An 18,221-nucleotide genomic window follows, 5' to 3' on the forward strand; every position below is an offset into this window, starting at 1 on the left:
CAGTGAGTAAGGAGAGAGCACATATGGTCAAATTTTCTCTGAAAAGCTCTGAACTGCTTATAAAGTAGTACTGTACTTTTTTGCAAGAGCCATTACTCCAGGGCATATGTTCATTTGAGAAAAATGATGAATAGAATCCTCCCTACTATTAAAATAATTTTTTCCTTCGACATGCTCACACAGTTGAATTTATGTAAATATTATATGCTACAACCCCAGTGAATTAATTAGCAAATGTTAATTAAACTATTTTAGTAGAGAGAAAATTGAAAACATTGCCTTAGAGAGAAACAATCTGAGAATTTCTAGAAATTACCCATGTGAACACAAACTCTAAGAATTTTTGCTAAAAACTTTAAGAACAGTATGTTTCTAATGAGACTTTCAGCTTACACAGGAAACATAAGGAGACCAGATTCCTACAATTTGAACACTAGGGCCAAAGAAATTATGTTCTCCAATTGTGTTTACTACTGAATACACAGCCCCCCTCTCCCCCCCAATCAGCATGTTTAGGTAACTTTGCCATGACAGATGAAAACCTGAGTTTAAGCATTTTTACTGTAATAAGATCTTAAAACAGTTTGCTTTTCTTTTTTATGGGAGAGTACTAAGAAAAAGTTGGGGTTTTTTTTTTTTTTTTTTTTTGCTTTAATAAGGCAGCTTAGAATTTCTTATACAACATCATACAATACAGAAGAAAACATGATCCTTTTCAGACTCCAAACCAGGAGAATGCTCAAAAAACTTGTTATTCCTTGCATTGCAAAATAACCGTTCATCGTAATTACTTTAAGGCAATAGACTATCCAAACTGTCTTAATAAAAGTTATAGACTCACTTACTTTTAAAAGATCACCAAATATTACTCCCTCATTTTCACACAGGAAAACCTGAGACGCAAATCTACTCACAGAACCAGTTGCAGGCAGATCTAGGTTAAGAACTCGGGTGCAATACATCCATCCTTTTCTGTAAATCTTTCTTTCCCCCAAGGTTAAAGGGCTGTCAGTGAGACAACTAACGGATGATTGATTTTGAGCAGATAGGTTCAAATACATTGTTTCCTATATTGATGTCATTCTATATACAGCTTTTCTCATGTACACACCATTCTCTGTCCTGAGAAAATGCTATTCTTTAACCACTGATGTAAGGAAAACAAGAAAAATCACCCTCATTGAAACAAAAAACGCCCAACAACCATAAACAAAAGGACCATTAACTGGCTACAGGGAGAACTCAGATTATAGTTGAAAAAAACTCAAATACATCCTGAGCTATCAATTTCCTAATTCTTAAATAAGACAGAGCTAGCTCATGATATCCAGATTACTCCCTTGAAAAGGCAGCAGCAGGTAAACAAACATGGAATCTCTGACACTGGATTTGTGGTGCAATCTACTTGCTAATAAAAAAAAAATGGTCTTTTCTAAGTAAACACGAGAAAGCACACAGGGAAATAGTCTTTTCTCCCTTTGGAGGTAGACCAGACTGCTTAACAATGAGTCAACCCTAACAAAGGGGTAGGTTCAGAAGCAGAGGCTTCCCCTTTAAGAAGGATTATTTCAGTTTACCTTGACTTCCTTCAGAAATGTCACAGAAAAAAACAACAATAAAAAGGATAACTCTATGCAATCAGGAAAGCTAAAAAGCTGAGATGACCAGAATGCTGAAAAATATCTGGAAGACATAAAGCACATGGGCTAAAAATCCACTAGTATAGAGGGAGTTACAACCCAATATTAGTAAAAGAAAACTTAAAAAAAATAAGTTTCCTCAGGGGAACTCCAGAATAAATGTAAGATCTAAAGTAGCAGCAGAACAGGGAACTCCCTGGAGGTCCAGTGATTAGGACTCCGCGCTCGCACTGCCGAGGGGCCGGGTTTGATTCTTGGTCAGGGAACTAAAATCCCACAAACAGGCCGCACAGCACAGCCAAAAGAAAAAAGTAGCAGCAGGACAATGATCATAGAGAAGACAAGGAAAATGAATGGTAGAAAAGCATACCAATCTCCAACGCTGAATACTCAGTAGCTCCATTTATCCCAGCTGAAGGCAACAATTATAGCTCTCTATGTATAAAATGAGAATTTCTTATACAAGAAATTCAGAAGATACTTGGAGTAGGTACTGAGGTCTGAGAAGGGGAGGTGGTGCCCCAGATAACTTTCTGGCCCTCTTAAGAGAGGAGATCTTATTCTCAAAGTGCAAGGTTTTATTTATTCCACTTTAACTACCCTCCAAAATGGCCCCCAATGGTTCTCATCTTCTAGTATTCATTTAAGTAATCACCTATCACACTATTGAGCTGGCTAGTATAACCAACAGGTTATTGTGGTAATAATGGAATGTGACTTCTGAGGATAGAAAATTTGACTTCCCCTGGACCACCTGCTCTGGGTGAAGCCACCTGCCATGTAGGGAAGACAGTCAGGCAACCCTATGAAGAGGTCCACATCATAAGGAACTGAGGACTCTTGCCAGGAGTAAGCAGTAATTGCCAACCATATGAGTGAACCAGTGTAGATGCAGATTCTCCAGCTCCTGTCAAGCCTTCAGATGACAGCAACTCCAGCTAACATCTTGACTGTAACCCATGAGAGACCAAGAGCCACAACCATCTATCTAAGCTGCTCCTGAATTCCTGACCCACAGAAACTGTGTGAGAAAATAAATGTTGTTTTAAGCAACTACTGGTTGCAACTGTTTTGGAGTAGTTTGCTACATAGCAACAAATAACTAATATACCCTCCTTCAGAATTTATTAAAAAAATAAAAGTACTGATAATTCAATTATTGATATTGAGGATCAGTCATGAATACCGTAAACTTCTTGTTCAAAAAAAAAAAAAAAGAAAAACAAAACCACAAAAATATCACAAAATCTAGAGAATGTGACCAAGGTAAAATTTAGAGAAAAACGTATGGTATTTGTGAGGTAATAAAAAATATATATTGGTCTCTGCCCCTGGTTTCTGGCACAGAGCTTAGAAACCCTTGTAATTTCCTAAGTAATAAGAGCACCAGGAGCATTTTTTGTTCTAATATTTGGTTATTAAACTCAGTTCCTGACACAGGGATCCTAAAACCCTTGTGATTTCCTGGGTGATAAGAGTGCCTTTTGTTCTAATGAGGCGACTTTCAGTGGGCTCCTGGATGGGTCCTGGATGAGGGCTAGCCAGCAGAAAGAACAATACATGATTATAAGCTTGGAAATTTTTAGCCTTGCCTCCCATTCTCTTGAGTAGGGAGAAAGGCTAAAAACGGAGTTAATGATTCATCATGCCTATGTAATAAGGCCTCCTCCATAAAAATCCCCAAAGTATTGGCTTTGAAGAACTTCTGGGTTGGTGAACATGTGGAGATTTGGGGAGAGTAGCAGCCACTCTGAGATGGTCTCAGAGCTCCACTTCCTCTCCCCATATCCTTACACATCTCTTCCAAATGACTATTCCTGAGTTACATCCTTTCATAATAAACTGCTCATCTAGTAAGTAAAATGTTTCTCTGAATTCTATGAGCCACTCAGGCAAATTAATCAAGCCCAAGGGTGGTGGTGGGGGGGGTTGTCATTGGAACCTCTGAACTATAGTGGGTTGATCAGAAGCACAGGTGACAACCTTGACTTGCAACTGGCATCTGAAGGGACTGGGGGTGTCTTGTAAGACTGACTCATTAACCTGTGGAATCTGATGCTACCTCTGGGTAAAAAGTGTCAGAATTAAGTTGAATTGTAGGACACTCACCTGGTGTCTGAGAAGTGCATGGGTAGTATGGGAAAACCTGCCCCTCCCACAACCCTAGGCTGAAACTGGGTGCAGAACTGTACAGTATTAAACAAACTTATTATTAAAGACGAAAATAAATATGTAATTTACAACAAGTAACTTACACAGAAAATTAAGTAAATCGAAAGACTGCGTAACGGAAAGTAACGATCAAAGCACAAAATTGAAGAAATAATTACTAATAAAATAAATAATAAATAGTAGGAAAAGTAGAGGCAGAAAGCCTGAACAAATTAGTTACCACAAAAGAAATGGAACGGGTACTCAAAACTAAGCCCCCAAATGGCTATAGACCAAGGTAGTTTGGGAATATAATTTTTAACCTAAACACTCAAAACAGAAGTTCAAAAGGATTTAAACAGTTCCAATATCTAGAAAAAAAGATATAGGCCTTTTAACTTTATTCTACACACCTGATATAACCTTTGTTAATAAAACTGGACAAAAGGTAAAAAATTTTTACAGATAAAGCTCACACAGAATTCATAAAGAGAAAGAGAGACTCTGCCTCAAATATTAGCAAATATAATATGTAAATAAGAAAATGCATCTTTTAGATTGCTAGAAACCTGGTTCTTTAATTTGAAATAGGATAGGTATCAAAAATCCATTGTAAACAGTGTTGCAAATAAAATCATGAATAATATGTTCACTACTACTAATACTTAATAGCATTCTAGAGAAAACAAGCAACAACAAAAACTCACTAACCCAATTTTAAGTGGTTCCCATATATAACATGAGTTTAAACACTACCACTCTTCCCAATAAAAGTTGGACTGTAAGATTCCTTCAAACTGAAAAATGCTCAATTTAAGTTATCAAACTATCAATTTAACCATTGAAACATGCTCATATTTACTTTGTTAAATTATGTATGCTTATTGATGAAAATATACAAATTTATTAATCAGTTTATTGTATTACATAATTAAGCATCTGTAAGCAGTTCCTGTTTCAGTGATTAATGAATCCAGTATAACAATATTGAGGTAGTAAACTGGAAAGTTGCACTGTTTAACATTCCACTGCCTTATTAGCTATCATTGATGAGTGGAAAAATCATTAAGCGATATTCTGATGTTAATACAAAATAACTTAGGAAAATAAAAAATAAATCTCATCTTTAAAATGCAGTTCTTTATTAAAACTAAATTAAAAAAAGATTAAATGAGATACCATTTTTGGCATACGAAAGTAAAGTGTTTTGTTTCAGTTGGGACAATACTTAGGGTTGGTGAAGTTGTGGTTAATGAAGCTAACACACAATAATGGTACAAACACACGGTACTAGAAGCCACAATTTTACTGCCTTCCATTCAGCAATTCCACCTTCAGAATTTTACTCAAAAGAAATAATCACAGATATGTACAAATACTTAGCTGAAAGGATGTTTAATATAGCTCTGGTTATAAAAAGAAAAAATTAAATATCCAGTACTAGAAAATTAGTTAACCAAGTCACGATACAAACACAATGAAAGACAATTACTCTTCAACTAAAGTCCTGATGAATTTGGTTTAAAAAAAAAAAAATGCCATTTTTTGTTCAAAAAGGATCAAGGCTTTCTGTCTGGCATATAAAGAGCTTAGAGGTAGATACTCTTGTCCTCACAAGAAAAAAACTGAACTAAAAAACAACTCTCCCTTAATCCCTAAGAGGAATGAGGTCATAGGGTAAACTGTTTCCTCTAAAATTAGAGACACACAGGCAGATATAGAGAATCACAGTTTATTGGAGCAGAAGCCTGGAAACAGAAATTACATGGAAGCCAGTTCCAAGGTATGAAAACTTAAAATATAATTGACAAACTGCTAGAGACTCAATGTAGACAAGTTTCAGTTAAAAACTCCAAGAGGGCCCAGTCTTAGGGAAGCCTCCCAACTTTCCTGAATTTTACCTACAGGAACCTCACTAGGTTCTCAGAGAAGGCCAGAGAAAAGTCTCCTCCTGCTTCAACAGGGGTAAGGGAAAAGTACCCGTACTGAAATACATCCAAGAGCATTCTGTCCTCCTTAACAGGGCTTGCCCTGAAAGGAAGCTCTTTTACCAGAGCGTAACTGACCTGAGGAAAAGAAATATACAACTCTAGCTCCTTCTAGCCTTCCTGACTCACCTAAAAAGGGTAATGTGTGTGTGTTGGAGAATGGGGGGAGGGAGCTGACAAGCACCTGTGAAAGTCACATCCCAGGCACACAGGCTCTCTCACAAACATAAAACAAAACGGAGACCAAATCAAAGAAACATGGAATGTTTCCCCTCCCCTCACACCTTACCATATCGATAGGGCTTGCGTATTTTAACAGGGGATTACAACTAAAAGAACAACTCTCAGACCTTATTTAAGAAATTGCTAAAGAAATTCAAAGAAAAGAGTGGAGACAAAAGTAAGGACACAAGAAGAAATTTTAGCTTCTGACACATACAGGTACAGTAAACAATAAACACAGCCTACCTCTGAGATAAAGGAACATAAAATATCACACTAAAGACCTATTTACCTCAGTTCCTTATATCTAGTACATCATGTCTGGCTTTCAACAAAAAAATTACAAGGCATAATAAAAGGAGAAAAACACTCACACAGTTTGAAGAGACTGAAGAGACAAAAAGAGATTCAGATATGGCAGAGAATTTGGAATTAATAGACTGGGAATTTAAAACAACTATGACTAATATGCTAAGGGATCTAACGGAAAAAGCAGACAACCTGCAATTACAGATGGGCAATGTAACAAGCAAAGAATGAATCAAAAGGAAATGCCAGAAATAGAAAACAGTGGCACCGAAATAAAGAATACCATTGATATGCTTAACAATGTAGAAGTGATGAGAGAAAATGTTACAAGGGATAGGAGTGAGGAACTGGAAATACTGTTATATGATATTTGTACCACCCGATAAATGGTATAGTGTTATTTGAAAGTAGACTTGTATTGCTTATAAGTGTATACTGCAAATACTACAGCAACCACTAAAAGAAGTTTTAAAAAAGTATAATTTATAGCCTGAAAGAGGAAAAGAACCCAAATATAAAATGCCTGGTTAAAACCAGAGAAGGCAGAAAAAAAAAAAAAAAAAAAGAGTAGAGGACAAAAAAGAAACAAAGAACAACAGAAACAAAAGAAAACAGTAATAAATGTGGTAGATATAAATCTATTATGTCAGTAATGACTTTAAATGTCAATGGTCTAAATAAATAGACCAATTAAAAACAGAGTAGTTAAAAAAACAAACCACAACTTTATGTTCTCTATAAGAAACTGACTTTAAAAATGACACACATTAAAGTACAGAAATGGAAGAAGACATACACCAATCCAAAGAAAGTTTAAGTAGCTATGTTAATTTCACATAGAGCAAATTTCAGAGCAAGAAGTAGCATTGGGAATAAAGAGGGCATTACATATTGATAAAGGAATTAACTCTCCAATAAGATAATACACATTCTTCTCAAGTTCACATGTCACATTCACCAAGACAGACCACATTCTGGGCCATAAAACACACCTAAAATTTGGAAGACTAGAAATCATATTAAAGTATGCTCTAATACCATAATGGAATTAAAGTAGGAATAAATAATAAAAAGGTAACTAGAAAATCCCACAATACAGAGATTAGAAGTCAAATAAGAAAAATCAAAAATCAAAAATTATGAATGACAGTGCTTTTTTTGTGTGTGTGTGGGTTTGGAGCCATTCCAGATGCTTTAGGCTGCTGGATGTCTGATCGCTGGATAACTGAGGCATTTCTATACATGGAATATCTGTGTTTTAGAGCACTCTGCTGCAGGGGACTACTGCCTGCATACCCAGAGGATGACCTGGTCTGCATAGGCCTCATGAACTCTGGCAAGACCAGTCTGCTGTCCAAGCTCTGCAGTGAAAGCCCTGACAGCATAGTGTCCACTATGAGTTTTAAAAGCAGTGCCATTCCAGAATGCCATCTTGAATGTGAAAGAACCTGGAGAAGAGAGCAGCCAAGATGGCAGAGTAGAAAGACCATGAGCTCACCTCCTCTCATGAGAACATCAAAATCCCACTATCTGCAGAACAACCATGGATGAAAAAGACTGGAACCTGCCAAAAAGCATCTTCTACAGCTAAAAACATAAAGAAGGAACCACAATAAGATGGGTAGGAAGGGCAGACTTGTGATATAATCAAATCCCACTTCCCCCAGGTCAGTGACCCACAAAACAGAGAATAATTATATTGCACAGGTTCTCCCACAGGCATGAGAGCTCTGGGCCCCATGTCAGGCTCCCCAGCCCAGGGGCTCCAGCACCAGGAAGATGAGCCCCAAGAGCATTTGGCTTTGAAGGCAAGCAGGCTTAACTGCAGGAGCCCCACAGGGCTGGGAAAAATAGAGATATCACTCTTGAAAGGGGCACACAAAATACCATGTGCACTGGGATTCAGCACAAAAGCAGTAATTTGATAGGAGCCAGGGCCAGACCTACTTTCTGGTCTTGAAGAGTCTCCCGGAGAGGCGGCTGCAGCTCACCCAGGGACACAAACACTGGTGGCTGACATATTTGGAAACATTTAACCATGTGAACAAGCTGCCAGCAGCTGCCATGTTCACTCATTAGCACCAACACCTGGCCTCACCCAACAGCCTGTAGTGATGGACCACCTCAGGCCAAACAACTAACTGGGCGGGGATGCAACCCCACCTATCAGCAGACAGGATGGCTAAAGACTTCCTGAGCCCACAGCTGCCTCTAGACAACTCTCTAGACACAGCCCTGCCCACCAGAGAGCCAAGACACAGCTCCACCCACTAATGAACAGGCATGGCCTTTCCCACCAGGAAGCCTGCCCTAGCCTCTAGACCAGATTTACCCACCAGGGAGCAGACACCAGAAAACTACAATTGTGAAGCCTGTGGACACAGGCCACCCACAGCAGGCCAGACCCTACCCTGGGACCAGCTGGGCCCTGGTCCTGTCCACTAGCAGGCGAATGGAAGCTTTGGGACACCCCAGACTCCATACTCAACTGTGTCAGGAACCAACCCCCCGCCAAACAACGACCTGAAATGAGCTCTGGACCTCAGGGCCTACAGCCGGATTCCAGGAACCAGCTCTGCCTGCCAGTAGTCTAGCACTAACCTCAGATCTGGTTCCACCTCCCAGGGGGTGGGCAACAGTCCCAGAGTCTTGGGGACCCTGATTCTACCCAGAAGAGCCAGTACTAGCCCTGGGGTCCCCTACGGTTCTGCAACCAGCCACCTTGTGACCAGGCCCCACTAAACAGCAGCCAGCAGCATCCAAACAAGGTAGAGTGTGGCAACCAACTGGACTAGGGGGCAACCAAGCCTACCAGACCACCTACACAGTCAACCTGCCACAACAGAAGGACCCATGCAGCCCTCTTAGGGGAAAACCCTAGAGCATATAGCTTGGGTGATGAAAGGGGAGTGCACTGCTGGGAGACATAGGATGTCTCCTACAGAAGGCCACTTCTCCAAAGTTAAAAAACATAACAACCTGACACACACATAAAAATACAAAAAGCAACTCAGAAAAATGAGGCAGCAGAAAAATATGTTCCAGATATAGGGAACAAGATAAAACCCCAGAAAAATAACTAAGTGAAGTGGAGACAGGCAATATAAGTGAGAAAGAGTTCAGAGTAATGATCATAAAGATGAAAAAACTCAGGAGAAGAACAGAGGCACAGAGCGAGAAGTTAGAAGTTTTTAAAAAAAAGTTAGAAAATATAAAGAACTAGAGATGAAAAATAAAATAACTGAAATGAAAAATACATTAGAAGAAATCAACAGTAGACTAAATGCTACACAGGAACGGATCAGTGAGCTGGAAGACAGAGTAGTGGAAATCACTGCTGCTTAACAAAAAAAAAAGAAAAGAAAAGAAACGAGGACAGTTTAAGATACCTCTGGGACAACATCAAGTGCACTAGTATTCGCAGTATAGGTGCCCCAGAATGAGAAGAAAGAGAGAAAGGGCCTGATAAGATATTTGAAGAGATAATAGCTGAAAATTTCCCTATCCTGGGAAAGGATACAGTCACCCAAGTCCAAGTAGCACAGAGTCCCATACAGGATTAACTCTAAGAAGAACATACCAAGATACATTGTAAACAAAATGACAAAAATTAAAGATAAAGAGAGAATAGGAAAAAAAAAAAAAAAGAGAGAGAATAGGGACGTCCTTGGTGGTCCAGTGGCTAAGACTCCGTGCTCCCAATGCAGGGGGCCCAGGTTCGATCCCTGGTCAGGGAAATAGATCCCACATGCCACAACTAAGAGTTCTCATGCTGCAACTAAAGATCCTGCATGCCACAACTAAAGATTCCACACACGGCAACGAAGATCCCATGTGCTGCAACTAAGACGTGATGCAGCCAAACAAATAAATACATACTAAAAAATATATATATAAAGAGAGAATATTAAAAGCAACAAGGGATAAAGCAACAAATAATATACAAAGAAACTCCCATATGGCTATCAGTTGATTTTTCAGCAGACACTCGGCAGGCCAGAAGGCATGATAAATTCAAAGTGATGAAAAAGAAAAACCTACAACTAAGAATACTCTACCCAGCAAGGCTCTCATTCGATTTGATGGAGAAATTAAAAGCTTTACAGAAAAGCAAAAGCTAAAAGAATTCAGCACCACCAAACCAGTTTTACAACAAATGTTAAAGGAACTTCTCTAGGCAAAAAGAAAAGGTCACAACTAGAAACAAGAAAACTACGAAATGAAAAAGCTCACTGGGAAAGGCATACATACAGTAAAGATAGAAAATCATCCACACACAAAGCTAGTAGGGAGTTTAAAAGACAAAAGTAGTAGAAACATCCATATTCACAATAAACAGTTAAGGGATATACAGAACAATTGGATGTAAAATACAGTATCAAAAACAGTGTATGTGAAGGAGAGAGAGTACAAACGCAGGGTTTTAAAATGGACTTGAGGTCAACAACTTAAAACAATCATATATACATACATACACACACATATATATACACACTGTAATACGAAAACTTCATGGTAATCTCAAACCAAAAATCTACAATATACACACAAAAAAAGAAAAAGGAATCCACACATAACACTAAAGATAGTCATCAAGTCACAAGAGAACAAAAGAAGGGGGAACAAAAGACCTATAATAACAAATCCAAAACAATTAACAAAATGGCAATAAGAGCATACATATCTATAATTACCTTAAATGTAAATGGACTAAACACTCCAAGCAAAAGACAGAGTGGCTGAATGGATACAAAAATAAGATGCATGTATCTGCCTACAAAAGACTCATTTCACATCTAGAGACACATAAAGAATGAAAGTGAGGGGATGAAAAATTTATTCCATGCAAACGGAAATCAAAAGAAAGTTGGAGTAGCAATACTTGTATCAGACAAAATAGACGTTAAAACTAAAATAAAGACTGTTACAAGAGACAAACAAGAACACTACATAATGATCAAGGGATCAATCCAAGATATAACAATTGTAAATATATACGCACCTAACATAGGAGAACCTCAATAAATAAGGTAAATATTAACATAAAAGGAGAAATGAACAGTAACATAGTAATAGTAGAGGACTTTAACACCTCGCTTACATCAACGGACAGATCATCCATACAGAAAATCAATAAAGAAACACAGGCCTTGAATAACACATTCAACCAAATGGACTGAATTAATATATAGAGAGCATTCCATCCAAAAGCAGAATACATGCTTTTCAAGTGCACATAGAACATTGCCCTAGACAGATCCCATGCTACGCCACAGAACAAGCCTTGGTAAATTTAAGAAAACTGAAATCATAACAAGCATCTTTTTGATCACAATGCTATGAGACTAGAAATCAACTACAAGAAAAAAAATTGTGAAAAATAAACACATGGAGGCTAAACAATATGCCACTAAACAACCAATGGATCACTGAAGAACACAAAGAGGAAATCAAGAAATACCTAGATACAAATAAAAATGAATACACAATGATCCAAACCTATGCAATGCAGCAAAAGCAGTTCTAAGAGGGAAGTTTATAGCGATACAAGCTTACCTTGGTAAACAAGAAAAATGTCAAATAAACAACATAACTTTACACCTAAAGAAACTAGACAAAGAAGAACAAACAAATTCCAAAGTTAGTATAAGGAAATCATAAAGATCAGAGGAGAAATCAATGAAATAGAGACTAAAAAAATAGAAAAGATCAATGAAATTAAAAGCTGGTTCTTTGAGAAGATAAACAAAATTGATAAACATTTAGCCAGCCTCATCAAGAAAAAGAGGGCCCAAATCAATAAATTCAGAAATAAAAAAAGTTACAACCACAGAAATAGAAAAGATCATAAGAGACTACTACAAGCAACTTTACGTCCATAAAATGAAACAATTCCATTTACCATTGCATCAAAAAGAATAAAATACCTAGGAATAAACCTACCTAAGGAGGCAAAAGACTTGTAATACCAAAACTGTAAGACTCTGATGAAAGAAATTGAAGACAACACAAACAGGTGGAAAAATATACCATGTTCTTGTATTGGAAGAATCAATATTGTTAAAATGACCATACTACCCAAGGCAAGGTACAGATTAAGTGCAATCCCTATTGAATTATCAATGGTATTTTTCACAGAAGTAGAACAAATAATTTTAAACTTTGTATGGAGATACAATAGCTCCCAAATAGCCAAAACAATCTTGAGAAAAAAGAACGGAGTTAGAAGAGTCATGCTCCCTGGCTTCAGACTATACTACAAAGCTACAGTATTCAAAACAGTACAGTCCTGGCATAAAAAGAGACAAATAGGTAAATGGAACAGGATAGAAAGCCCAGAAATAAACCCATGCACCTGTGGTCAATTAATCTATGACAAAGGAGGCATGAATACACAATGGAGAAAAGACAATGTATGTACACACACATACACACATGTATACACACACACACACACACACACACACACACACACACACAGAGAGAAAGGAATACTACTCAGCCATAAAAAAGAATGAAATAATGCCATTTTCAGCAACATGGATGGACCTAGAGATTACCATACTAGGTGAAGTAAATCAGACAAGACAGACAAATATCATATAATATCACTTATATGTGGATTCTAAAAAAATGATACAAATGAACTTATTTACAAAACAGAAATAGACTCACAGACATAGAAAACAAACTTATGGTTACCAAAGGGAAAGGGGAAAGGGGAAAGGCGAGGGATAAATTAGGAGTTTGGAATTAGCAGATATAAACTGATAAACAATATAAACAATGATACAGATAAATAGATAAACAATGAGGTCCTACTGTATCACACAGGGAACTGTATTCAATATCCTGTAATAAATGGAAAAGAATATGAAAAAGAATACATATATATATGTATATTTGAATCACTTTGCTGTACACCAGAAACTAACACAACGTTGTAAACCAACTGTACTTCAATTTGAAAAAAAAAGATATTGCAAGGACAGAGAGTCTCTTATTCCATTCTGCACCACAATTCTTATCTGTGTGATTCCTCATTGGCTTTTAAAAATTTCTATGATAAACACATAGAAATAAAAACACATAAAAATAATTATACACAAAGAGTAAGTGGGATTTATTCCAGGTATGCAAGGTTAATTCAACATTCCTAAAGCAATTAATGTAATTTACAACATCAACAGGATAAAGAAAAAAATATCTTCTTTGCAGAAAAAGCATTTGACAAAATCCAACATCCACTCATGATAAAGAATTTCAGCAAACTAGGACTCTAAGGGACCTTTTCAACTTGGTAAAAAAAAAAAACTAAAAAAATCTATAGCTCACATCATTTTTAATACTAAGAAACTAGATGCTTTCCCACTAAGATCAAGAACAATGCAAGAATCACCACTTCTAGTCAACATCATACAGTAAGACAAGAAAAGAAAAGAAAAGGTACACAGGAAGGAAAGAGTAAAAATATCTGTTTGCAGATGGCATGACCGTGTATGTAGAAAATCCCAAAGAATCTACACACACAATAGGTACTATTGGAATCAATAAGGTATTGAAGCAAGGGTGGACGTTTTATATATATATACACATATATATATATATATATATGTATATATATACATACATATATATGTATATTATAGATATACATATATATATAGAAAGAGAGAGAGAGAGAGAGAGGGAGGGAGGGAGAGGGAGAGGGAGAGGGAGAGGGAGAGAGAGAGAGAGAGAGAGAGAGAGAGAGAGAGAGAGAGAGAGAGAGAGAGAGAGAGTGAGAGAGGGAGAGGGAGAGGGAGAGAGATTAGTATTACCAATGTCAATTGCTTTCCTATGCCAGTAACGAACAACTGGAATTCGGAATTAAAAATATAATACCATTTACATTAGTATCAAAAAAAACAAAAGCCCCACAAAAAAAGTATTATAAATCTAGCAAAATATGTATAAGATCTATATGAGGTAACTACAAAACTATGATGAAAGAAATCAAAGAGGATCTAAATAAATGGAGAGACATTCCATGTATATGGATAGGAAGACTCAATAGTGTAAAGATGTCAGTTCTTCCAATCCTGACTTACAGATTCAATGCAATCCCAATCAAAATTATAGTAAGTTATTTTAAGGATATAATAAGCTGATTTTAAAGTTTACATGAAAAGGCAGAAGACACAGAACAGCCAATACAATACTGAACAGGAACAAAGCTGGAGGTCAGAAACTACCCCACTTCAAGACTTACTATTAATATAACAGATAATAATACAGTGTGGTAATGGGGAAAGAACAGAAAAACAAATCAATGGAACAGAATAGAGAGCTCAGATATAGACCCACAAAAATACAGTCAACTAATTTGTGACAAAGAAGCAAAAGCAATTCAAAAGAGCAGGAAGTCTTTCTCCGCTTCTCAACAAATGGTGTGGAACAACTAAGACATCTGCAGGCAAAAAAATGAGTTGACATACACCTTATACTTTTCACGCAAAATGGATCAGAGACCTATACGTAAAACACAAAACTATAAGACTTCTAAAAAGGAACATAGGAAAAATGTAGGTGCCCTTGGGTTTGGCAATGAATTTTTGGATACAACACCAAAAGTATGAACCATGAAAGAAAATGTGATAAAATGGACTTTATTTAAAGTAAAATTTTCTGTTCTGCAAAAGACACCATTAAGAGAATGAAGACAAGCCACAGACTGAGAAAAAATATTTGCAAAACACATATCTGATAAAAGATTGGTATCCAAAATATACAAAGAACTCTTAAAACTCAACTATAAAAAAATAAGCAATCCAGGTTAAAAATTTACAAAAGATCTGGACACACAACTCAACAAATAAGACATACAGATTGCAAATGAGCATAAGAAAAGATGTTCAATATCATGTATCACTAGGGAATTACACATTAAAACAACAATCTATAACCGTTAGAATGGCTAAATCCAAAACAATGACAAGACCAATGCTGATGAGGACATGGAGTAATTAGAACTCTGATTTATTGCTGACTGGAGTGCAAAATGGTAGGTATACCCACTTTGGTAGACAGGTGGGCAGTTTCTTACAAAACTAAATGTACTCTTACACATAATCCAGCAATCATGCACCTTGGTATTTACCCAAGTGAACTGAAGACTTATGTCCACACAAAGACCTGCACCTGAATGTTTATGATAACTTCATTCATAATTGCCAAAACTTCGAAGCAACCAAGGTGCCCTTCAGTAGGTATATGGATAAACAAACTGTGATACATCCATAAGATGAAATATTCAGCGCTAAAAAGAAATCAGCTATCAAGCCATGAAGAGAAATGGAGGAAACTTACAGGCATATTGCTAAGGGAAAAAGCAAATCTGAAAAGGGTACACACTGTATGATTCTAACCATATGACAATTTGGAAAAAGCAAAACTATGGAGATAATGAAAAATCAGTGGTTGCCAAGAGTTCAAGGCATGCATGGGAGCATAGAGCATAGGGGACTTTGGAGCAGTTAAACTATTCTGTATGATGCTGTCATTGTGGATATATGTCATTATACATTTGTCAAAACCCATAATGTTCAATTCAAAGACTGAACCTTAATGTAAACTATACACTTTAATTAATAATAATGCATCAATACTGGTTAATCAATTGTAACAAATGTACCACACTAAGGCAAAATGTTAATAATAAGGGAAACTAGGTTAATAGTAAGAGGAACTGGGTGAGTGTGGATATACAGCAATTCGTTGTACTATACACTCAATTTTTCTGGAATACAAACAAACCAAAAAAACCCCACATCCATTAAAAAATTTCAAAGAAAAAAAAAAAGGCACAATCAAAGGCACTATTTGTGAAAACACCAGGTAGGAAAACAAGCTTATAGAAGATTTGTGAAAATGAAATGTAAGCACAAAAGATAATCAGTTCAAGTCAGTAAGACAGACAATCTATAAAATGAAGTAAAAAAAATAAAATGTATGGGCAAAATCTGCTTTAGCAGATTGTGACCCTATAGGAATATTTGTAAAACAATGGATGGTAATTCAAGGGGAATGTTAGCTACTTTAAAACTACTTTAAAATTAATTCATCTGTTTGTTGTTGTTTTTAAAGAAATCAGATGCTTGAAGAACATTTATATAGGGAATGAGAAAATTTTTTATATTTTATTTTCTCTTGTCAACTGATCATGGCATTATTCAGGAATATAGCTCCCAGAGGCTGGCAGATATCTGCAATATAAAGCAAATAAGCATCATATTATTTTATACAAGTACTTAATACATTGGAAAGATGCTAGCTACATGTTATTTCTTTTAAAAGAATATAACAAAATTTTATGATGCAGCTTTGTTAATAAATGTACAGAAACATAGGTAAAAAACACTAAAATTACATATATCAACATCTTAACATATTTATAGGTATAGGGATTATAGGTAATTTTCATTTTTTCTTATCATTTTTACACTGAATGTATATTACTTTTTGGTAACTTACAAAATAATTATCTTGTGTATTTAAATTAAATAATGTATCTTATAATTTGAGTATACAGAATAATCAGTGCTGTGACAGTAAAAAACTTTTAAAATGTATGTCACATATATAAAACTTATTTCAACATAAAATTTTAAATACATTAGGCCCATGAGACATTGCATCAGAGTGGCACTATAACACAACTGGACATGATACAAACCACCTAGCTTTTAGAGAAAATATTTTTGGTATTTACTCATCATAAAGTAAGTTGACCCAGACATATACTGAACGAGAAATGATTGTGTTGAGAACAATATAAGTTGACATTTCTGGGTCATCTACATAAAAATATGTATATTTTTTAAATTGCAGAAAGATGAAAGCCCTAAGGAAACGTGAAAATGTGCATGTGTGCCAAAAGAAAAGCTAACACACTTAGAATTTTAATCTTGCCAAGTCTGACTTCAACCTTTCAGTCAAAATGTCATACTAAATTTCAATTCCAATATTAATCAAGGAAGCAGTATAAAATATAAAAGACTAAGATTTTGTTGTGTTTTTATTGGAGGTGAGGAGGGAGACAGAGAAGAATGTGAGATTAAGGAGAAACAAATTAGGAAAAACTAACAACCCCAACAAATGCTTGCTTGAAGATAAGCATTTAAGGCAGATTGGGACTGAAAAGGGGGAAACAAATTGAAATAAAAGGATGGGGAACAACTGTCTGTTCCATACTTCATCTACCTCCTAGTTTATAATGGTCAATTCACATTTTATTTTCCCATTAAAGCATTAGTAAAATATACAAAGCTATCCAGACTGATCAGCCAATCCTGTTCAAATAAGATGAACACATAACATCAAGGTCACTTAATAACCACTATTTTAATTTTGTCTAGAATTCATTGACAAAGCCATCTCCAAAAGATCTGCAGTGCTAAAATGGTTAAAATTAAACAGAACTCTATTCCACTCCATCAGAACACAAAGTGGGTCTATATATATATATATAATGAATCCCCAATTCCCTCTGTTATATATTTGCATGCCATGGCTGCAAATGAAGATGGATACAGGTGTGCCCTACCAGCAGCTCAGATCCCACAAGGGCGTTGCCAAAATGATGAACAGCTCTTGGTAAAGTTCCCAACAAAACAAAGTACTATTTTCCCTCAAATTACTCAGTAATTGCATTTGTGGAAAATTTCAGTGTATGTTAAAACCCTGCAAAAATACTATGTGTTTATTTTAAAAATGGAGTACTAGGCTCAAATCATAATGTTCATTTTTTTTTTTTAACCCATGTAAACATCCTGGGAGACGTGGGAAAGGCACGTGCGGGCACAGAGCCGTTCTTCCTCATGCTGGACCACCCCGAGCACTGCAGGCAGTCTATCCTGGCCCCTGCCCTCTC

The 18,221-nt window shown here is 36.3% G+C and overlaps 1 protein-coding gene across 5 annotated transcripts in view; it reads right to left on the reverse strand.

Annotated features, from left to right (window-relative positions):
- ORC4 (origin recognition complex subunit 4) overlaps positions 1 to 18,221 on the reverse strand; it is a 98,999-nt gene that overhangs the window by 75,938 nt on the left and 4,840 nt on the right. For 2 of the 5 annotated variants that reach the window (XM_082465131.1, XM_082465127.1), the window contains exon 2: positions 7,809 to 7,897. The exons of the other annotated variants lie outside the window; for them this stretch is intronic. In XM_082465131.1, coding sequence (XP_082321257.1) covers positions 7,809 to 7,818 — 10 coding nt within the window. In that variant the 5' untranslated portion in view covers positions 7,819 to 7,897. The remainder of the gene's footprint in view (positions 1 to 7,808; positions 7,898 to 18,221) is intronic. 5 annotated transcript variants of the gene reach the window in all.

Source organism: Balaenoptera physalus (genome assembly GCF_965194825.1).
Source record: "Balaenoptera physalus genome assembly, chromosome: 6".
Lineage (NCBI taxonomy): Eukaryota > Metazoa > Chordata > Mammalia > Artiodactyla > Balaenopteridae > Balaenoptera > Balaenoptera physalus.